Consider the following 24376-nt stretch of genomic DNA (forward strand, 5'->3'; position numbering starts at 1 on the left):
GTAAAAGAACCCACCCACCACTTTAATCACACTCTTGATCTTGTTTTAACATATGGCATAGAAACTGAATATTTAACAGTGTTTCCTGAAAACCCTCTCCTGTCTGATCATTTCCTGATAACATTTACATTTACAATAATTGATTACACAACAATGGAGAGTAGACTTTATCACAGTAGATGTCTTTCTGAAAGCGCTGTAACTAAGTTTAAGAATATAATCCTTCCACTGTTATCATCTTCAATGCTCATAGAGCAGAGCAGCTATCTGAACACTACCCCATCAGAGATCAATTAACTTGTTAATAATTTTTACCTCCTCACTACGTACGACTCTGGATACTGTAGCTCCTGTGAAAACTAAGGCCTCAAATCAGTACCTGACTCCATGGTATAATTCTCAAACACGTAGCCTAAAGCAGATAACTCATAAATTTAGAAGATCATCATTTAGCCTGGAGAAATAGTTTGCTGCTTTAAAAGAAAGCCCTCCGCAAAGCCAGAACATCTTACTATTTGTCACTGATTGAAGAAAATAAGAACAACCCCAGGTTTCTCTTCAGCACTGTAGCCAGGCTGACAAAAAGTCAGAGCTCTTTTGAGCCAACCATCCCTTTAATGTTAACTAGTAATGATTTCATGAACTTCTTCACAAATAAAATTTTAATCATTAAAGAAAAAATTACCAATAATCATCTCACAGATGTAATATTATCTACAGCTACTTTTAGTACCATTGATGTTAAGTTAGACTCCTTTTCTCCAATTGATCTTTCTGATTTAACTTCAGTAATTACTTCCTCCAAACCATCAACGTGTCTTTTAGACCCCATTCCTACAAAACTGCTCAAAGAAGTCCTGCCATTAATTAATGCTTCAATCTTAAATATGATCAACCTATCCTATCTCTAATAATCAGTCAATGTACCACAGGCCTTCAAGCTGGCTGTAGTTTAACCTTTACTCAAAAAGCCATCCCTAGACCCAGCTATCTTAGCTAATTATAGGCCAATCTCCAACCTTCCTTTCATATTAAAAATCCTTGAAAAAGTAGTTGTCAAACAGCTAACTGATCATCTGCAGAGGAATGGTTTATTTGAAGAGATTCAGTCAGGTTTCAGAGCTCATCACAGCACAGAAATGGCTTTAGTGAAGGTTACAAATGATCTTCTTATGGCCTCTGACAGTGGACTCATCTCTGTGCTTGTGCTGCTAGACAAAATGCTGCAGCAAGAGTACTGACAGGCAGTAGCGGTTTTTGATACGGGCGACATGGGCAGTTGCCCGGGGCGGCATCGTGGTGGGGGCATCACGGGCATCGGCAAAAATAAATAAATAAATTAAAAAAATTGCTCGTACTCATGCTGCCCCGACGTCATGCCAGCGCATATTGGGAATGGCATAGGCACCGATTGGTTTTCTATCGCCCATTTGCTGGGAGTAAGGGCGCCCTCCGTTTGCGAGGTGCGCCTGCTGCTTGCGGCACAGGGAGGAGAGGGCGGGGCGGCAGGGTATTCACTGGCTGGCTGGAGCAACGTCTAATAACCCACCCCAAAATAAAACAAAATAAAAACAAACCAACAAACACGAAAACACCAGACATTATGATACAGACTTATAATTTGCACCAATGTTTTTTCGAAATTCTATATGTTCAGAGTGAGCGCGAGAGCCCTCGGTGCGCCTGCTTGCTGCTGAAGTCAAAGTAAACTTTGTCATCTCCGCTACATACAGTCCAGGATATAGAGAGACGAGACGACGAGGCTCCAGTTACAGCAGTGCAAGTAAACAAACAATATATATATATAAGAAGAGTAAAAAAAATAAATATACACTTTAGGACTAGTGGTAAAGGGATTAATAACAATTTAAAACTTATCATTTACAGTTTGATGATTTAAAGTCTCACACACAACACATCGAAAGGTGAGGGGGCCGGCTGCTTCCAAATAGAGCACATTTCATTCATAATGCTGTAAATCCAAGTCCATTATGTACTCTTGATTTGAATACTGGGTTGTGCGAAATCCCAGAAATACACCTTGTGGTGATCCTCGAGTTGGGGGATGGGTGTTCATACTGGAGTGCAAAATTAAAACCAAGATGGACAAGAAAAGTTCAAAGCCATCAGTATGGAACGCCAGGACTGCCATAATGAATTAATTAAATACACCATTAAATAATTAATTAAATGTGTCAATAATTAATTAAAATTGGAATTAATTAATTAAATAAATAGTTATGACACATGTAATTAATTAATTATTGACACATTTAATTAATTATTTATGTATTTCACATTTTAATTAATTATAGACACATTTAATTATTTATGTATTTCACATTTTTATTAATTATTGACACATTTAATTAATTATTGACGCATTTAATTAATTATTTAATGATATATTTATTTATTTCATTTTGCCAGTCCTGGCGCCTGGCAGTCATCTTGAAATAATTTTATCTGTCAGCCTCATCCATCAAACCCAGGGGGCGGGGTTAACGCTGATCGAGTCAAAACCATTGCTTTGGCCTGGTGGCCATTGTTTTTAGCACACAACAACCGGCATGTGGAAGCTAACAGAACTGAACTTTGAAAAACCCTGTTTGTGTGTCACCAAATACCGTTTTAATATTTTTTTAGCCGAGAATGTAGTGGTTTAATCTTCATGTGTCTGGTCGGTTTGTCAAGATACAGCCTCTTTGCAAAAGTGCTTCGATGATTTCAGAGATGTCTGTCCAGTCTCACGGCAAAGCGTGGGATAGACCCGCTCGCCTCGCAAGCAATCGAGCTATTATTACCGCCGACAAAGCGCAGGCCCCGGTACACAGCTGTAGTAACCCCCGCTGACTTCTTTTACTGAGGTTATATTTATCGGTGTTTTATTTCCTGATGTTCTTATGTGTCCTACGTGTTTCAGTCGCCAATTCTGAATTATAACTAACATTAAAAACATGTTTAAGGAGGAGAGAGAGCAAATAAATCTGTTTAACATCTGATCTTTGGGTTTTTGTTCAGTAATCAGCGTGACCTGTGTATAAACGCATAAAAGAGATAACGTTGGTGTTTCTGTCATGTAGTAACTGCTGGCTTTAGCTGTACAAAGGTTGTTCGACACTATGAAACACATACAGACTTCATGATGTTCAGCTAATATTTTTATTGTGAATATTAATCATGAGGGTAAACGGCCCTGTACACCACGGAGCGAGGTCAGCATATCCACGATATCCTCAGCTCCATGAGTTAACACAGTTTCCCAGCTGACTATCTAACTGCCAACTATTCCAGAGACGTGAAAATATACAGCATAAAGAAAAGTGTAAGAGACTCAGCAGCAGATTAGAATAACAGTTATACATTTAATAAATCACCAAATGAATCCAAGAAACGAGCAAACCTGTTCCGACAATTTGAGTTTGTATTCCCTCAGCTGCAGACTCGCTGCTGTTTAAATGTTTGAAAAGGAAGATTAGATATAAAAAACGTCAAACATAGACTCAGTCTGCCTTCACATTTGATATGAGGCCAGCACGTATAGTGGCTGTGTCCTGTTTTAAGATCATACATGTAAAATTGTTGTCTGACCTCCGTCGATCCAGCCGCTCAGAGTCTGTGGTTACCCTGGTTACTGCATAAACAGCTGTAATGTTAAAAGCGGGCACTGAGGAAACCTACCGGCAGCATGAGTGTTTATGTTTTTCATTGCAAAAGAACTGTCTGAATAGTTAACTGAAGTTAACTTGGATAAATTATAGTTAAGGAGTATCACAGATACTACGTGAGCTGTGCGACTGTTCACCGCTACACTGAAATCAGCAGGCTATTACTGAAATACACGTGCTATATCATAAACTATGATATAAATAGGGAGGTCCTATTAACATGTTTAGTTTTAAAGGACACCTTCCTGCCTTTAGTCTCATTCATGAGCAGTATTAGTTTTCTTCTAACATCCAGAAGTCTGCACGATGTGTTTCATAGTTTGTAACAAACCTTTGACAGGTAAACATAACATGACCGAAAAAGCAAAAAAAAAAAAAGAGAGAGAGAGAGAGAGAGAAAATCACATTCTAACAGACAGCTGGTGCTTAGAATACAGTTGAATAACTATTAAAAAACAAATGCAACATGTGAAACACGGAGAGTGGAATATGTAAACAAACCGGTTAACGTAACCCCCTGGGTGCACTCTGCATGCTGACTGTTAGCAGAGCTAGTGAAATCTCTGAAAACATCTGAGCACTTTTGCAAACATGTTCTATGTTGACAACCTGACCAGACATATGTCGCGACATTCGCAGCCAAAACACTGTTAAAAGTGTAGTTGGTGACAGAAAAACGGGGTATTTTAAAACTACACCACCACCATTGCTGGCTGTGATTTGATCTGCATTCTGGGATACCTGGCTGCCCCAAGTCTACACAAGCAATCGATTATCTAGGATCGACCTGCTTTGACTTACTTTGCACGGCAACCAATCAAATGTTAGAGAAGCTGCATGGGCAGCGTTAACCCCGCCCCCTGAGTTTGATGGGTGAGGCTGACAGATAAAATTAATTCAAGATGAGAGCCAGGCGTCAGGACTGCCAAAATGAAATAAATAAATATATCATTAAATAATTAATTAAATGTGTTAATAATTAATTAAAATGTGAAAAACATAAATAATTAATTAGATGTGTCAATAATTAATTAATTACATGTGTCATAACAATTTATTTAATTAATTAATTCCAATTTTAATTAATTATTGACACATTTAATTAATTATTTAATGGTGTATTTAATTAATTCATTATGGCAGTCCTGGCATTCCATACTGATGGCTTATACTTTATTAATCCCTAAAGAAATTATGTTTCAGTTTGGATTCGGGAGACAGACACTATCTCTACTCTCAAGATTCGCCTTAAAACTTTCCTTTTTGCTAAAGCATACAGTGGGGCAAAAAAGTATTTAGTCAGCCACCGATTGTGCAAGTTCCCCCAATTAAAATGATGACAGAGGTCAGTAATTTGCACCAGAGGTACACTTCAACTGTGAGAGACAGTTGACAGTTGTTGAAAAAAAAATCCATAAATTCACATGGTAGGATTTGTAAAGAATTTATTCGTAAATCAGGGTGGAAAATAAGTATTTGGTCACCTCAAACAAGGAAAATCTCTGGCTCTCACAGACCTGTAACGTCTTCTGTAAGAAGCTTTTCTGTCCCCCACTCGTTACCTGTATGAATGGCACCTGTTTGAACTCATCATCTGTATAAAAGACACCTGTCCACAGCCTCAAACAGTCAGACTCCAAACTCCGCCATGGCCAAGACCAAAGAGCTTTCGAAGGACACCAGGAAAAGTATTGTAGACCTGCACCAGACTGGGAAGAGTGAATCTACAATAGGCAAGCAGCTTGGTGTGAAAAAATCAACTGTGGGAGCAATCATCAGAAAATGGAAGACATACAAGACCACTGATAATCTCCCTCGATCTGGGGCTCCACGCAAGATCTCATCCCGTGGGGTCAAAATGATCATGAGAACGGTGAGCAAAGATCCCAGAACCACACGGGGGGACCTGGTGAATGACCTGCAGAGAGCTGGGACCAAAGTAACAAAGGTCACCATCAGTAACACACTACAACGGCAGGGAATCAAATCCCGCAGTGCCAGACGTGTTCCGCTGCTGAAGCGAGTGCATGTCCAGGCCCGTCTGAAGTTTGCCAGAGAGTACATGGATGATACAGCAGAGGATTGGGAGAATGTCATGTGGTCAGATGAAACCAAAGTAGAACTTTTTGGTATAAACTCAACTCGTCGTGTTTGGAGGACGAAGAATGCTGAGTTGCATCCCAAGAACACCATACCTACTGTGAAGCATGGGGGTGGAAACATCATGCTATGGGGCTGTTTTTCTGCCAAGGGGACAGGACGACTGATCCGTGTTAAGGAAAGAATGAATGGGGCCATGTATCGTGAGATTTTGAGCCAAAACCTCCTTCCATCAGTGAGAACTTTGAAGATGAAACGAGGCTGGGTCTTCCAACATGACAATGATCCAAAACACACCGCCCGGGCAACAAAGGAGTGGCTCCGTAAGAAGCATTTGAAAGTGCTGGAGTGGCCTAGCCAGTCTCCAGACCTCAACCCCATAGAAAATCTGTGGCGGGAGTTGAAAGTCCGTGTTGCTCGGCGACAGCCCCAAAACATCACTGCTCTCGAGAAGATCTGCATGGAGGAATGGGCCAAAATACCAGCTACTGTGTGTGCAAACCTGGTAAAGACCTATAGTAAACGTTTGACCTCTGTTATTGCCAACAAAGGTTATGTTACAAAGTATTGAGTTGTATTTTTGTTATTGACCAAATACTTATTTTCCACCCTGATTTACGAATAAATTCTTTACAAATCCTACCATGTGGATTCATGGATTTTTTTTTCACATTCTGTCTCTCACAGTTGAAGTGTACCTCTGGTGCAAATTACTGACCTCTGTCATCATTTTAGGTGGGGGAACTTGCACAATCGGTGGCTGACTAAATACTTTTTTGCCCCACTGTATCTCTGCTTGATGGATGAACATGAAGGCCATGAAACAGTCCCAGCTGCAGCAGAAAGGACTGAGAAGCAGAAGGAGCTCGAGGTGAGACGACTAAACATCCAGCAGAGAATCCAGGAGCGAGAGAAAGATGTGAAGCTGCCTCAACAGGAGGTGGAGGCCATCAATGGCTCTGCTGATAAAGCAGTGGAGGACAGTGAGAAGGTGTTGTAGGAATGTTTAGCTTATTTTAGAGTTTAGGAATGTGTTAGATAGGATATAGAATTGTGAGACACTGACACTGCCCTGGATCTAAATAAAGGCCTGACTGTGTCATGAACTTAGGAGTAGATTTTAGGAGACCCTCCCCCAGTTGAACTGTGAAAGTAAGACAAAGAGGAGTTAATGCTGAGTGGAAATTCCCCAGAGGATACAGAGTTTGCAGCACACTATGTTTTATAGTTATATAAGGGTTTTATGATGGGGTCGCTTCTATAAAGCTGGCTGTAACTAACAAAGGGGTGAAGATTTTGCAGAGGGACATCGGCCTCGTCTTCCGTTCTAGAAGTGCATGCTTAAATGAAGATGAATAAAGGTTTTGTGAAATAACTACTGAGTTCTGGTGCCGTCTCTGGAACTTATGAGGAATAAAACGAACCGGGGTGAAACTGATTTCGCAACAATGTTCACTGAGCTGATCCGTCTCCTCCAGAAAAGAAGCTCTGATGTGAAGCAGCAGGTCAGATCCCAGCAGGAAACTGAAGTGAGTCGAGTCAAAGAGCTTCAGGAGAAGCTGGAGCAGGAGATCGCTGAGCTGAAGAGGAAAGACGGCGAGCTGGAGCAGCTCTCACACACAGAGGATCACAACCAGTTTCTACACAACTACCCCTCACTGTCAGCACTCAGTGAGTCTACACACTCATCCAGCATCAATATTCGTCCTCTGAGCTACTTTGAGGATGTGACAGCAGCTGTGTCAGAGACCAGAGATAAACTACAGGACATTCTGAGAGAGGAATGGACAAACATCTCACTGACAGTCACTGAAGAGGATGTTTTACTGTCACCAGCAGAGCCAAAGACCAGAGCTGGATTCTTAAAATATTCATGTCAAATCACACTGGATCCAAACACAGCAAACACACATCTGTTATTATCTGAGGGGAACAGAAAAGTAACATTTATGAAGCAACAAAAGTCTTATTCTGATCATCCAGACAGATTCACTGTATGGTGTCAGGTCCTGAGTAGAGAGAGTCTGACTGGACGTTGTTACTGGGAGGTGGAGTGGAGAGGGGGAGGAGTTTTTATAGCAGTCACATACAAGAATATCAGCAGAGCAGGAAGGGGCAATGAATGTGGATTTGGATGGAATGACAAATCTCAGGCATTATATTGTGACACAAACGGTTATGAATTTCAATATAACAAAGTCCAAACTGTCCTCTTAGGTCCTCGGTCCTCCAGAGTAGGAGTGTACCTGGATCACAGAGCAGGTATTCTGTCTTTCTACAGCGTCTCTGAAACCATGACTCTCCTCCACAGAGTCCAGACCACATTCACTCAGCCGCTCTATGCTGGACTTTTTCTTTATGGACTTGGAGCCACTGCAGAGTTGATTAAAGTCAAATAGAGAAGACAGGTTCATGTTGATCTCTGACCATTATATGTACTTGTGTAATTTCTAAATGAGCTGAGAAGTTCAGTGGTCCATTGATGTGTGAAAATAATATTGCACTGATTCAAAATGAACTTACATTTATGGGCATTTTTTACGATTATGTAATCGTGCTACTAACAACCAGTTATTGTATTTAGAGTAAAATCATTTAAAGACATTTTTAGATGAAAGGTTTGTACTTGATAACTACTTGAACTGCTTTGTTTGAATTTCAGAAGATTTGGCAGGAATTTTGCTCTTAGGCCTTTCAGTTTTACAATCCAGACTTTGGAGGAGAACAAATAAAATCTAAAAGTGAGCTGTAGTGAGTATTGATTTCTTCTCTCAGTACATAAGATAACCAGTCCCAGTTCAAATCTGTTGCCAGAAGACTCATTAGAATCATGGTAGTTACTCTGTATCTGATGCTTTAAAAAAAAAAAAACTAGTTTAGAATAAAGGTTTCTGATGTTTAGTTGAAGAATACTTGGACCAGATGTGAAAAACAGTTAAAAACAGAACATTGATGAGAGCAAACAATAGGGGCATGATATCAGCAAACATTATGGTTTAAAATAAAAATAATAAAACTCCAATAAAATTTAGGCAGATATTTCTGCTTCCTACTCGTCTGCAACACATCCACCATGTTTCAAATATTCCTGCTGTTTTTGCGCTAATTTTAGTTTCTGCTCGCAGGAAGTTCATGTTGAGCTCAGTGAGTCTGATCTGAATTCATATGTGAGAAAATGATTACACACAAATGAACCTGGAGCAAAATGAGCAGAGAGACTGAAAGAAAAATTGATCACAGCTTTATATATTTGTGATAATGATGTGAAAGAAAAATGTTCAAAGAACAATATTAATAATATAATTAATTATGTTACTGTCTCTGCTTCTAAACACTGCTGCTCTTCCTTATTTAATGACATACAGGAGCAGAATGATGGAGGACCTGTGATAAATATTGTATCAATAATAAGGTTAAGCAAGTGTCTTTCAACATGTCGCAGATTTGTTGTACGGGCCTCTTTACACTGTCTCTATAAGTTTTGTAAACCAAAAAACAAACAAACAAAGGTGTCTGCTCAGTCAGCAGTGTAGGGGGGAGGGGCTCTAAGTTGACCTAACGGGCTGTGAATGGACAGCAGACTGCAGAGGGAAGTGACGTCTCAGGAAGTGAAATGAGAATAGAAGTGGATGGTGAGCGATGTAGCGGTGAAATAAGATAAACACAATAAGACAAACAAACAGAAAACAAAGCGGAAAAGGAGAACAACAAGCAGAGTGAAAGTAAACCTGTAATGTGGAGGAAACGGACAGTGAGCGCAGTGTAACCGTGACAACGAGACACGAGGACGGATTTAAAGTGATCATAAAATCGTCTCCAGACGGTCGTCGTTCGGTGAGTGGAACCAGATTCAGCTACAACAGCGATAAATACGCCTGTAGAGAGATGAAGAGTGCTATAATACTGAGAAACGGATCTCTGATGAGTGTTTGTAGGGATGTGGTTCAGCAAAATAAAGACACACGACTCTATAACATGCTGCCACATAAAATACATCAAGTAATTAAATAAAATGTATTTATATATCACTTTTCACAGATAAAAATCACAAAGTGCTTCACAATTAGATTAAATTCAATCAGAAGCATTATCAAGGACTACAACATCTAGTCCTTTTACTGAATATAAGTTTGTTTGTAGTGGAGTCTTGGCAGCGTAACGACAACGATAGAGAGTCCCACAGCCTTGGTGCCTGAAAAGCCTGATCCCCACAGGTTTTGAACCTAGTACGTGGGGGCAACAGTAACTTCTGCCCTGAAGAACTATGTGCTCGGGATGAAGCATGAGGTTTCAACAGGTCAGCGATATACTGGCCCAGCTGTCTGATGAACAGAATCAACCTTTTGAGATTTACTTACCTTGATCATTAAGCACGCATCAAGACCTTATTTTATTAATATATTTTAAATGATAGCAGCACAAACAAAATATGTTGCAGCACAAAACGTAGCACAAATGTTTGACATCAATTTAGTTTGATTTGTGTAATGTGGAGGGGCTGGTTGATCTTTTGACCTTTACATTTTCATTAATATCTTTAAAACAGAAGCAGCACAAATGACAATTTTAGCAGTAAATGGCAAATTATACTATTGAATTATAAAATTGATGAAAGAATATAATTATCCTTGTTTTTCCTGCTATTCTCCTGTCCACACTCCAGTCCAATAGGCGGGATTAATGCAACTGTAAGCTGATTTGTCAAACGCCATCAGGCCCCGAAGAAGAACGGAGGAGGACAGCACTACTGTGGTAGAGGAGCAGTGTGTGTGCAGACATGGCTGCTGTTGATGAAGCGGACTGAACTTGGAGGAGAGACACAAACTGAAGTATTGATCCCGTCACATCAGTGTGGATCTGATAGCAATACCTGTATCGCTTCATCGATGCTTGTATCGATCCGCTCAGCCTGAGTTGAAGCAGCGATGAGTTCAGTTCAGTATCTGAGAGAGTTCATCAAGAAGAGACTAACTGCTGTTTGTGAAGAAATCTTCTCAGAGGTTCAAAAAACCATCGTCCAGTATGAGGAGGAGATCAACCGTCAGCACAGACTGCTGGATATCAGCCGGAAACCCGACAGAAACTCACACATCATAGGTATGGACATGTTTTTAACTCTGTGCTGTTCAAGCTCAGATTCTTCAGTGTGACTGACTTTACTAGAAGATGTTAAACTGGGTATTTATCAGTGCTGTGGGTCAGTGTCCAGTGATGGACTATGTTGGACTGGTGCAGGTCCATGGTCACTGATAGGTTAGGTTTTAAAACATTTTAATTGATTTATTTACTAAACTTTTTTTTCTCTAACAGATTCCAGTGTTGAGTACATCAGGCGTGTGTTGGATCCTCTGTAAACACTGAGGCTGTGCAGTAAAGATCTAGTTAGATGTCAGCAGAAAACACATTTAACAAGTTGTTAACAGACTTCTCTGCAGTTGAAGTGAAGCTTCATTTAAAGAAGGATTTCAGACACTGATGTTTTCATGGTGTCACCCTGCAGTTTAGTTTGGGAAACTTTGTGTCTTTCTGTGTGGAGTGAGGAGCTTCAATGCTAACATGTTAGCGTTTAGCTGTTAGTGTGCACAACTATTTCCCTCTGTGTGTGTGTGGCTCATAATTGGTCATATGACAGGCTGATCGGCATTTATTCAGGTTTTGATTCATGCTTTATAAAATAGTTTGAGTTTATGTATCAACACATTGGTCATTATTCTTCTTCTGTTTCTTTGTTCCTCGAGACTTCCCACGACAACATGACTGTGAGGAAGAGGAGGGTCTGGATGAGCAGCAGGTCTGTAACCAGGAGAGGAACTCCAGTCTGGACCAGGAGGACCCAGAGCCTCCACAGATTAAAGAGGAACAGGAGGAGCTCTGCAGCAGTCAGGAGGGAGAGCAGCTTGGACTGAAGAAGGAGGCTGAAGGCATTATCGTCTGGACTGATGAAGAGCAGCTCAGACAGATGGAGACTATCTGGAAACCTGAGATAAAGCTACACAGAATAGGTATGTAAAACTGTGATGTCTTTATAACATTGAATATGACTCACAGGCATCACAGTGGAACAGTGGTTAGCACTGTTGGCTCCCAACAACAAGGTCCTGGGTTTGACTCCACCTGGGGTCCGTTCTTCGTACCTCGCTAAGTAAGTTAGCTGGATTAGATTGTTGACGATTTCGCGTGATCTTGGATCGTTCGGTTCCCCGAAGCTCATCCGGGACTTGCTGTCATAGCAACAGAGCCGTAAGCGTAAACCTGCTCGGGAGCAGGTTTACTTTATGTAAACAGGATTAGATCGCGGCCACGCAGGTATGTCCGCTTCATTTATACGAAAGCAACAGCGATATTCCACCACTGTTTCACCATAAATAAATAACATCAATGTAACTAAAGATAATGCAGCACTTGATCCTTTTATTGATGTCACACAGATACATACAGGTCATTTCCTAAAAAAGGGAAATGTACTATTAATCATTCTATTTCATGTATTTGATTATTTCAGATGTAATTCATATTTCAGAGTAGTAATTGTAAATTACTTCGTGTAATCAAGATGAGAGACCACGGCTATAAAAGCGAAGGTGGATTTGGGAAGCCTGTCGCAGCCATGTCCTGTCCGTTTACACGAGCAGCCCATTGCAGAAGGTGCAAGATTGATAAGGAGAGTCCTCAGAATTCAGCGTATATTGCGGGACAGACAGGATCCTTTAGCTCAGCGCGACAGTGTGCTCATAGAGAGATATCGATTTCCCCGTGAGGGTATTATTCACTTAACCAACTTGTTGACGAGGGGGTGCAGGACCACCACCTGTCTTTGTTTGCTCTGCCCTTTTCTTGGTTGCTGTTATGAACAAACAAACAGATTATTCCAGGGTCTCTTTCCAAGAGACTAAAAGCAATATAAGTGATAAATATTACCACTCTGTAGAATATTCTTATATTTCACTTTTACCTGTTCCCATGTTCTAGTGGGTCCTGTTGTGGCTCTAATGTGAAAGGGGATATAATATAACATAATATAATATAATGTAATATAATATTGGATAATATAGTGTAATCTAATAAATTTACCCTACCGCCTACTGGTGTTGGCCAGAGGGGCCGATGGCGCGATATGGCAGCCTCGCTTCTGTCAGTCTGCCCCAGGGCAGCTGTGGCTACAACCGTAGCTGCCTCCACAAGTGTGTGAATGTGAGAGTGACTGAATAGTGGCATTGTAAAGTGCTTTGGGTGCCTTGAAAAGCGCTATATAAATCCAATCCATTATTATTGTTATTATTAAATTACTTACGAGTTTAATTTGTCAGCAACTTTCTGCCAGCCCTCTCTCCTTGCTTTTGCAGCCTTTGCAGTGTTCCCTTGCGTTCTGATTAAACTCTGAAACTCCTGAAATCCCGCACTCAAGAGTTCTTGCTCTGCTGCCGAAAAATACCGAGCGCGCTCCTTCGCCATTTTCGCCGACCAATCAGAGGGTTGCCGATCAATGTTTCTACTCTCGATGCGTAGCCCCTTTTACGACACCCAGTGATCTCACATTACTTCATCCAGCTGTACTAATCGTCAACAGCAGGTGTGTTCGGAGAACCGGATTAGCGAGCTCACGGTTAGCGCGATGATTTGATCTTGGATGTGTCATTTGATCTTGGATGTAGTAAGCGACGTACGAAGAACGGGCCCCAGGTGTCTAGGTCTTTCTGTGTGGAGTTTGTATGTTCTCCCCTTGTTCACTCTCCAGAGACATGCACACAGCTGGGTTAGGTTAGTTGGTGACTCTAAATTGCCCATAGGTATGAATGTCAGTGCGAATAGTTGTCTGTCTTTCTGTGTTGCCCCTGCGACAGAGTGTTGACCTTTCCAGGGTCAACCCTGCCTCTCCCTATGGTAGCTGGGATTGGCTCCAGCACCCCATACCCTAATAAGAACAAATGGAAGAGAATAACCACAGCTCAAGGTTGCATTTATTTTTAGAGGCACAAGAAGAATTGAAGGTCTAACTGTAATAAGCAGCATGAATGAATCTCTTTAGCCTGATTTTCTGTTTTCATTTACATGAACACATTTTTGCCATTAACTCATGCAAAAAGGTAAATGCATGCATAAAATCCAGCAGAATGAAAGATGTGAAACATCTAAGTTTCTCACAATATTTGGAGGGTCATGAATATCATTTATGAAAAAAAAGGGCAGAGACAATGCTTTAATTTCAGGGGATGCTGAAAAAGCCTTTGACAGGATGGAATGGCCGTTTGTATTTGAAGTTCTGAAAAAGTTTGGTATTGGAAACACATTTTTTAAATGGATTCAATTGATATACTCCAATCCTCAAGCAGAGATTTTAACTAACAGTCATTTTTCCACACCATTCAGACTACACCGCGGAACTAGACAAGGGTCCCCCTTGTCACCTCTCTTGTTCACCTTGGCAGTTGAGCCTCTTGCATTGTCAATTCAATTCATAAAAACATCAGGAATTAAAGTAGGCAATATTGACCATCGTATTGCCCTATATGCTGATGATGTGATCCTGTTTTGCACCAACTTAAACAAATCAATACTAAATCAAAACTTCCAAATTTAATGTGCTACTTTTTGGCTACCAGGAAGACACTAAATAAACAAACTGAGAATCCGTTTCTGAAAAACACTATAATAATCTGGTTTGAAACACATAACTACTTGGGAGAAACATCACAACTGTCAAGGTTCCCTCCAATATTTAGAAACAACAGCTTTCCTCCCGGTAGGGCAGATGCAGGCTTTAGACTTTGATTCGATCAAGGTATAAGAAAAGTGTCTGATTTATTTAGGAATAATACTCTAATGTCTTTTGAACAACTTAGAAGTACATTTTCTATTCCTGCAAAACACTTTTTCAATTTTCTTCAATTAAGAAATTTTATTTTAACCACACAAGGTTAAAGCTTAGAACTCTCCACCTACTGTTCTCTAGAGAGCACAGTTATAAAACATCTAAATGGGAGAGGTCAAGTTTCTGCATTTTTCCAAAGTGTTTGTTGATTCTTTGGAGTTTTCCATAGAGTCTATTTTAGAGGCATGGAGGAATGATTTGCAAATGGATATATCTGATGATGAGTGGTATAAATCATGCTCCTTGGCCTAGAGTCAGACAATCAACATTACTTCAATATAGATGGTTAACAAGACTCTATATTACCCTCTCAAAATTGCATCATTTTAACCCAAACATCCCAGACGCCTGTATTAAGTGGGGAGTGGATAGGGGCTCTTTGTTTCATTGCATATGGGAGTGCCCACATGTGAAAGTCTTTTAGGAAAAGGTAATAAATCTGACGGATGAAAGCTAAACCAGTTCCACACCGCTGAAGTTGCATTTTTACAAACCAATTCTGGTTCCTCCGTTTCATTCAACGATCCACTTTCACCCTTGTCATTCTCAGTTGCCGCTGTGCCTTTTTCGCCATGTGCGTACGAAAACAAAGGCACTGCGCATGCGCGTTTTACCCATGTTCTATCGCGATATTTCCTTCTCTTGTCGTTGCCCAACATTATACTGGTATTACTGTGAACGGTATGATATGGCCCAGCCCTAGTTCAGAGACTTATTCCTGTGAACAAAGCTCTATCCATTTTAAAGGGAAGCTGATCGGATCAGGGTCTTGGAGCTAAGAGCTCCTGCCCGATCCCAGACAACTTCAAAGAACCAGCCTTCCCTGCAGTTTTTTTATTCCGTGAGCAGAAGCACCACCCATTGTAAAACCCATATGGTCATAAAAGTTAAAGGCACTGTCTTCTGATCACAAAGGGTCGTCTCCCCTCACCCCTGTATACGATTTAACCCCTTCAGCGGTCCACTATATACAAACACAGGTGAGCCTATAAAGGGCAGGAAGTAAACATTCTTTACCAAATAAGGAAACCCAGAATCTTTCATGAAATGTTAAACACTATAGCTAATTGCCTTCCCCACCATCTAAGGTGTGTAGGGGAGGAACAGAAAAACATCTAAACATGCAGTTTAGGACAAGATTTACAAATTTAACTACAACAGTGGCAACTTTTATCCAAATAACTATGTGTGCACGTGTGTGCATGTGTGTGTATGTATATGCATGTGCGAGTGTGTGTGTGTGTTTGTGTTTGGGGGTGCACTTGTGTGTCCTCCTGCCCACAAAAGGGTCATAACGGCAGGAAGTTTACTAACCAAAAAACACAACCTTAACATAGGATGTCCCTATAATGAAACACTATAGCCTCCCCCACCAACAAATTGGCTGGAGAGGTGGTCAGAGACAAAGGAATGTCTTTGATGCTGCTGCTTGAACTAAGACTTACAAATTTAAGTAACACAATGACAATATTTAACATTTGACTCCAACATGGGTAACTATGAATAAATATTTCTATTCTGTTTTGGAAAATATGGAATTCAGAGTTTCTAAACTTAGATTTATCAGGCAAGAAGAGATTTTTTTTTACGGCATTTCAAGCACAGCCAAAACGTTTACACCTATGTAATAGAACTCTGCCCTAGCATGCCTTGTTATAACTGTAGCCAATCCAGACATACACATTCATTTAACAAAACACAACATCTATTTATTTCATACGTCACAGATATTCACATATGAATTTGAAATTTGACCTTTGCTAATAAGAATGTTAGAACTAAACATTTGCATCAGTGCCTGAATAATTTGTCACATTTGTACACTTTAAATTTCAGTGGTATATGTGAGCAACATGCTCACTATGTAGAGACCTGCTAATGGTTAAGACCAGTAAATATTTTCTCAAATGTTTGTTTTGCTATCATTTTTTCTCCTTTGTGCCTTCAGATGTTGTACAGCAGCATGCTTTTGAGGAAGAAGATGTTCTTACAGACCAGCAGGTCTGTAACCAGGAGAGGAACTCCATTCTGGACCAGAAGGACCCACAGCCTCCACAGATTAAAGAGGAACAGGAGGAAGTGTGCAGCAGTCAGGAGGGAGAGCAGCTTGGACTGAAGCAGGAGGCTGATACTTTCATGGTGACACCCACTTATGAGGAAAGTTCCCACAGTGAACCAGAACCAAAAAGTGAGCAGCTCCTTTCTCACAGCTCTTCTAGAGCAGAGAGCCGAGATCATGAAGAAAGCCAGCATGTGGACTCAGGATCTTCTAGACGTACGGAGCTGAAGAACAGACGTCCAAGTAGAACGGACACAAAGAACAAGTCTATTCAGTGTGATGTCTGTGGAAAAACTTTACCTGATAAATACAGAATGACTGCACATCTAAGAGTTCACACAGGTGAGAAACCGTATTCTTGTAGCACCTGTGGGAAAAGATCTTCTGACTCATCAGCGTTAAAAAAACATATGAGAATTCACACAGGTGAGAAACCATATTGTTGTAGCACCTGTGGGAAAAGATTTGCTGACCCATCAGCGTTCAAAAAACACACGAGAATTCACACAGGTGAGAAACCATATTCTTGTAGCACGTGTGGGAAAAGATTTACTGACTTATCAGCTATCAAAAAACACACAAGAATTCACACAGGTGAGAAACCATATTCTTGTAGCACCTGTGGGAAAAGATTTGTCCAGAGGACGCAATTAAAGAAGCACATGAGAATTCATCCTGGTTAAAATGTTCATATTTAGAGAATGTGAGACAGCTGTGAGTCATTGGTGAACACCTGAGTGAAAAGATGATCCATATTCAAGTCACTATTTTTTTCCAGAGCAGTAAAGAACTCTGTGTTGTTTGTTCAGTTTATTACATTATTCTATTAATTGTATCAGAAAAACTGATCTCACATTTCTTGATGGTTAAAGTTCGGTATGCTCCCGTTCTATTTAATAGTTTTAATCCTTTGCTCAAGTGAGTTTTTATCAAAATAAAAATCAACAAAATTGAACAACAGTCAAGAATTGTGTTTATTTTTGTCAGGAAGCAAAAGTATCAAATACCAAGTTTCATGCTTGAAGAGGGAAGTCCCCAGTACAGCTTGTTAGTCCCACCCTTTTTTTGCCTTAACCCTCTGGGGCCGACGGATGCACCGGCGTGTCAAAATCACATGACCAATTTAAGATGACACAGTTACAAGATGCAGCGACTCAGTCTCCATTGGGTCGAAAATGCGAACTTCAAACTATATACCAGTTTTTGAATTGTCTCGATTGGCCAGGTAAAACCAATGTTATGATAAAAAATACACGCAATGTTTTTTTCTGAACAAAACAGTGGTGTTTACAGCAGGAAGAACGGTAAAAACTGCGTTTTCTAAGGACAGCGCTAGCAAACACTCTCCACTTGCGAGTGAAAAAAGAAAAAGAAAAAACACCCTTCCCTATTGGTGTTAGAGTTTACCTCAGGCCCTCCAAGGTTTGGAGGCCTATCTCCACCCACCACCACTTCCCCTGCCGGTGGCGGACTCCCTCAGGTGTCGGTGTGTTGGTGGTTCTTTGTGTCTGGGGGTGGGCGTCCGGGTACACACCGGCTCACTCCTTGGCGGCCGCTTGTCGGGGCCTGGGGCCTGGGGCTCGCTCGGGCCCCTTTGGAGGTGGGGTGCCCCCGGCCTCTCGGCCTGGGGCTCGGTCACTCAGGCGCAGCTGGGGGCCGGCGGAGCTCACGGGCGCGTCACTGCAACTCCCCCTGACTTCTGCTCCGCGGCTGCTGGGCGAGCCCTCATCTGGGACTCTCCTCAGCTCTTACTGGAACAGTGGCGCGGCTGCCCCTCTGTTGGTCTTCCATGGTCTCTTGTGTTCTGGGGGCCTCTGGATGTCTGGAGTTTTGATCTCCTCCATACCCGCTTCACACCCTGGAGGACGGGGCTGTGGCCCCCCCACACTCCCTAGCAGATCATTACATGGAGAAACCTTTGGAATGCAAGCATGCTGATCCACACAGGTATGCACACATGGGTATTCACAGACGCGGACTAAAGCTTTCTTGGCTGCTGCCTCAAAGCACACTGTGCGCTGTCTATCTTGCGTGCTGCACAATATCGTTTATTATTTAGTAAATATTGATATCTATGACTAGCTAGTTTATTGTGATGGTGCTTTGTTTTCTCTATTATTATGTTGCTCTTTGTTGTTTGCTGTCTCCTCTGTTTGTTTTTTTTTTGTTTGTTTGTTTTTTTTTCTCCATACAGGTGACCCAGGAGTTCTTTTTTTTTTTTCTCTCTCTTCCCCCCCCTTCTCACAGTCTCTTCTCCCCTTTGGTTTTCTTTCTTTCTCTCCCCCTCTTTCTCTCATTCATTCCCCCTGTCCTATTTATTAAAAAAAAAAAAAAAAAAATGACAAAGGATGAACTGAAGCTCTGCCATCACGTAATGTCGCATACTGCTGTTTCTGATGTCATTTATTAAAAAAAAAAAAAAAAAAAAAAAAGAGTTTACCATGTCAGCCAATCAAAAAATGATATGGCAACATGTGACACTTGTTGTTTAAGGAAAAGAGGAAGTTTTTAGGAGTGACACCCGCGACGGAAAGCGGGCGAGTGAAAGAAAGAGAGAGCGAGTTTTCATATGTGAGACATTAGTGACGTGTAGTGTGTTTGGAGCCTATAGTTAGTGTGTTGTGTAGTTATTGTTTTGTATTGTGTGTCAGTTAGACTGCTGAATGTCACATTTGCTCCAAAAAGCCACCAAAGGCAGATTCCAGTGTAAACGCTGTTTCCACCTGGAAAACTGGACTGATGCACCTCCTGCTGTCAAACTTGCAGGGTTTAGGCCTGTGGTGTTCTCCTCTGTCTTATACTGAACACAAACTATTTTTATTTGGACTGGCACAAATAATTTGTGTGCCTTCTTATTTGATGCAGAACACCTGATTGTTCTGTAAATAGATTTAAATGTTTATATTAAAAAAACAAAAAAATGCCTGAGGCCTTGGCTGCATTTTTAGGTAAATAGTACCATATAACTTTGTTGTTTGCAAAACATGTGCAGGATTTTTAGAACTGTACAATTTCTATTTGCATTCCAAGTTGTGAAAATGATTCAATAAACATGTTTGTGGGTTTTACAGTATAAAATATAACTTTTTTCTATTCGGATTTTGAATTTTTTTGTCTGAATTTAGATGAATTGTGCTAATATAATATGCCAAAATGGAAAAAATAACTCAGATTTCAGATATTTGAGGTTGTGCTGGAAAAAAAATGATACCAAACAAGGCAAGATAAAGCGTTTTTAAAGGTGAAATATAGAGGTAAAATCAAAAGTAGTCAAAAACGGCCAAGTATACCCTGGACCACAGAGGGTTAAAAACCCATCCCTAGACCCAGCTGTCTTAACTAATTATAGGCCAATCTCCAACCTTCCTTTCATATTAAAAATCCTTGAAAGAGTAGTTGTCAAACAGCTAACAGATCATCTGCAGAGGAATGGTTTATTTTAAGAGATTCAGTCAGGTTTCAGAGCTCATCACAGCACAGAAACAGCTTTAGTGAAGGTTACAAATGATCTTCTTATGGCCTCTGACAGTGGACTCATCTCTCATCTCTTGTCCTGCCACTTGGGCCCTAAAATCATAGAAATATGGTATCTAACCAGATTCTTTCTCTGGATGGCATTACCTTGGCCTCCAGTAATACTGTGAGGAACCTTGGAGTCCTTCAACGCACATATTAAACAAATATGTAAAACTGCTTTCTTCCATTTGTGCAACATCTCTAAAATTAGAAATGTCCTGTCTCAGAGTGATGCTGAAAAACGAGTTCACTGCAGGTCTGCTTGTTGTTCCTAGCGTATTTAAAAGTAGAATGGGAGGCAGAGCCTTCAATTTTCAGGCCCCTCTTCTGTGGAACCAGCTTCCAGTTTGGATTCGGGAGACAGACACTATCTCTACTTTAATCTTTCCTTTTTGCTAAAGCATATAGTTAGGGCTGGACCAGGTGACCCTGAATCCTCCCTTAGTTATGCTGCAATAGACGTAGGCTGCTGGGGGATTCCCATGATGCATTGAGTTTTTCCTTTCCAGTCACCTTTCTCACTCACTATGTGTTAACAGACCTCTCTGCATTGAATCATATCTGTTATTAATCTCTGTCTCTCTTCCACAGCATGTCTTTATCCTGTCTTCCGCCCCTCCCTGAGCCTGGTTCTGCCGGAAGTTTCTTCCTGTTAAAAGGGAGTTCTTCCTTCCCACTGTCGCCAAAATGCTTGCTCATAGGGGGTCATATGGTTATTGGGGTTTTCTCTGTTTCTATTATTGTAGGATCTACTGTACAATATAAAGTGCCTTGAGGTGACTGTTGTTGTGATTTGGCGCTATATAAATAAAATTGAATTGAATTGGACAAAAAACAACTAAATTCAGACCACTGAGGTTGAGCTGAAAAGAATGATACCAAACAAGGCAAGGGGAAAAATAAAATGAAACAATTTAAAGGTGAAATACAAATGTAAAATCAAAAGAAGTCAAAAATGGCCAATCATATTTTGGACCTCAGAAGGTTAATCTGACAAATCATGAAAAATTTGGTTTAATTTTTTTTCATGACAGTGCAGATTTCTGACATTTTATGTAAATTAAGCTTGTAACAATCTGATTTTTTTTTTCTTACAAAAAGCAGTGGAACTTAAGTTAGACTTGTGTTTGCCCCATGTTGTTTCTTTCCAGCTTTCTGGATTTTATACTTATTGGGTTACATGTTTATTTATTATACGGGCTAGATCCACCGATGGACCCTGAGAGGAAAATCCGCCTCTTAATCATCCAGTGCGCAGATATCATGACCACAGACACTTCAAATAAGTTATCAAACCTCCAGCATACCCTGAGTTGATTGTATTCCTTTAAAAGTTTCAGTTTTTCTCAACAACACTGGATCAGATTCATGTGCGTGTCCGTGGGAGCACCAGCACTCCCTGTAGCATCGACAGGTCGGAGGTTTCCAGTTCAAAACCTCCAACCTGTTTTATAGAGCGGCAGCAAACAGCAGTTTCATTCTTTGTTTACCCACATCAGCTGTTCATCCACAGGCTCCACCTGTGTGATTATATCACTGGCCTGCACAGAAACACAAAGAGAGAGAGCAGATATGTTATTAACCCACCCAAAAAAATCAACACCTAAAAGTAAACACAGGAAATCTGACAGGGTATTTTATTTATATCTGTAAGGATTTGTCAGTGATATATTGTTTTCTGTAGTTTTTCTTGTGTACACCACCAGAGTGGATTTGAAATCAACCAGTCAAGATGTGATTGAAGTGCAGTCTTTCAGCCTTAATTTAAGGCGCTTAACAAAAACACTGGATTAACAACTGTTTTTATACTTTTTCTTTTTTTAAGCCAATTTTCTGAGGCTTAAAAATACCTGAATAGTTAACTGATAGTTTCATGACCAGGTGAGTCCTGTTCTCTCATTATCCAAGGAGAAACTCGTCAGATTACTGGAACTGTCAACATGAAGTCTACAGAGGTATTAATGCCAGTGAAGGAGGGATTATGTATAAAATCAGCACTTTGAAAGTGTACAGAGGCAAGACTACAGTGTGTTTGTGTCCAAATACTTATGGCTCCTCACACACCTTCAGTGTGAGCTCATCCTCGCTTTCTGCTGTGAAGTCAAACAGAGCTTTGGCCATTCCTTTAGCCACAGGCTGCTGGCCTGTGATTGGCTGAGCTGGAGAAGAGAGAAAAAACAAATGAAAAACAGCTACGACCCACACCTCAGTCTGCACACACACCATTTAAAAAAAATCAATAACTGAGAGAGTCCCTTACATTTTAAATCAATGTTGACAGCATTTCTAGTAAATAAGGGCAGATGGCATGAAGATGAACTGAGGACGTGATTTTGGGATGACCTCATTCGGCGCTACCTGTGTCTCCCATGCCAGGCAGATCCCCTTCCACTAATTTGAGGTGAAAAGGGGGAAGAAGGGCCACGAAAAACTGTAGTCCCACTCCTTAATGTCAGATAATTTATGTCCAACTAATTAGAAAATAAATATAAATAATGTTGTTTAACAGAAATGTACTATCTAATCTTATGTTTGTATACTGTCTTATCATCACATCCTGTGACTTACCTGAGCTTGGTCCACCTTGGTTGGTCTCCTTGTTTTTTTGCAGGTCTCTGTAATGTCTTAGCATAGATGAGGCGATGTTGTTGAATCCAAGCTCTTTTGAACACAACAGAAATTATAAGAAAGATGTAAGAACATGTGATGTGCTGTGTTGTTTATTGGTATTTCTGTAGTTATTATTACTATGTGGGTATTGGGAGAAATCAGATCAAAATCAAAACGGGAAAATCTCTTTCTTGCTGGTTCAATCTCAAAAAGACCCTTGAATAGTCTCAAAAGGTTGATTGTCGTTCCTTCGGACATTTTCAGTGGGAGAAACGTTTCGTCACTCATCCAAGTGACTTCTTCAGTCTCAGCTGAATGCAGGTTTCCCCAACCTTCACAAAAATCTTCCTGGATTACTCAACACACACTCTGAACCCTCTAAAAGTGACGTGTGATACCACTGATGTCTTTTCTGAAGTGATACCAAGTAAAATTCAAGGTAATGTCGGTGTTACTGATCTGATACTTTGTGCAAAAACCTAATGTGTTCTGAAACTAAAAACAAAACGTAGTGTATTTAAAAGTATACCTTCATAATGAAAGCAAGACATCAGACTACTTGTTCTTATTGTTTAAATGTGAAGAATTCTCATGAGAGAAATAAAGAACCCGAAAAGCCAATGCCAACATTTTGAAATATTAATTTAACAATCAAAAGCAAATGTGACTGATTATAATGATAATACAGCTGAGAAACATTTTCTAGATATAAGCTATTATCTTATGTATGATATCTTTTTGAGCTGTATTTGTATTTTTTAAAGCCTGCAGTGACTGTTTTACTACAGGTATGCTGTACATTTTTATGATACCTGGCCTATTTAATCCAGTTTAAATGCTATATGCAACCTTAGCTGACTAAATCTCGGACAACTAAATTCATGTGAGGTGATTTCAAGGACGCACATTTTAGTCCAGGCTAAACTCATACAGCTATTTAGTGTAGCATGTATTTATTTCATCAGTTATTTCATAACCATATTAGTCAGTGTAAATTTGAACACATGGTACTCAATAAAAAAAACCCTAAGCCTACACATCAGCCACGTTCCAGAATTCACGTCGCCAACAGCACCACATTTTGTCCCTCTGTACCTGGATAGTGCTCGTCTGTGTTGAGTATAACTTAAGTTAAGAACAACACAGCGATTGTTCAGCAACCATGTCAGAATATTTAATGACTGAAATAACACAAAATACACGTAATAAATAAACAAGTTTTACCCGAGCTGTCTATCCTCCTCTCACTCGTGCCCAATAGTGCTCACTGCTACCACACCTGTAACAGTGTACACAGTTATCATGATCATGTTGCACGTGTCCTCTCCGTCGATGGGCAGGGCTATAGAAGAAGGGCTGGCTGGCTGCATATGTTGGTATTGGGGATTACTTTTTGCTGACCATGAACTGGCATGAACAACTGACCCTGTGGTGCCACCGGAACAGGAAGATTTGACATTTGGCATAGCTCTGATTGTTGGCATGAGCTCTAGTAGCAAGTCGTCTACACCTCAGAGAGCAGGCAAGCTGTGTTTGAGCTCTTCCCTAAAGTAC

The 24376-nt window shown here is 40.5% G+C and overlaps 2 protein-coding genes across 2 annotated transcripts; both read left to right on the forward strand.

The window, feature by feature from the left end:
• The first annotated feature begins 6567 nt into the window (after positions 1-6567).
• LOC146713888 (tripartite motif-containing protein 16-like) lies at positions 6568-8321 on the forward strand. Its single transcript, XM_085439156.1, has 2 exons — positions 6568-6760; positions 7218-8321. The coding sequence occupies exons 1-2, from the start codon at positions 6568-6570 to the stop codon at positions 8165-8167; spliced, it is 1143 nt and encodes a 380-aa protein (XP_085295282.1). The 3' UTR covers positions 8168-8321.
• A 1052-nt stretch (positions 8322-9373) lies between these two features.
• LOC146713889 (uncharacterized) lies at positions 9374-17656 on the forward strand. Its single transcript, XM_085450500.1, has 4 exons — positions 9374-9602; positions 10432-10865; positions 11507-11770; positions 16586-17656. Exons 2-4 carry the CDS (start codon positions 10694-10696, stop codon positions 17377-17379), a joined length of 1230 nt encoding a protein of 409 aa, XP_085306626.1. The 5' UTR covers positions 9374-9602; positions 10432-10693; the 3' UTR covers positions 17380-17656.
• Positions 17657-24376: the final 6720 nt, after the last annotated feature.

This window comes from Copadichromis virginalis, linkage group LG3, assembly GCF_057382275.1.
Source record: "Copadichromis virginalis isolate Kocher_CV1m ecotype Utaka linkage group LG3, C_Virginalis_male_GT1.1, whole genome shotgun sequence".
Taxonomy (NCBI): Eukaryota; Metazoa; Chordata; class Actinopteri; order Cichliformes; family Cichlidae; genus Copadichromis; species Copadichromis virginalis.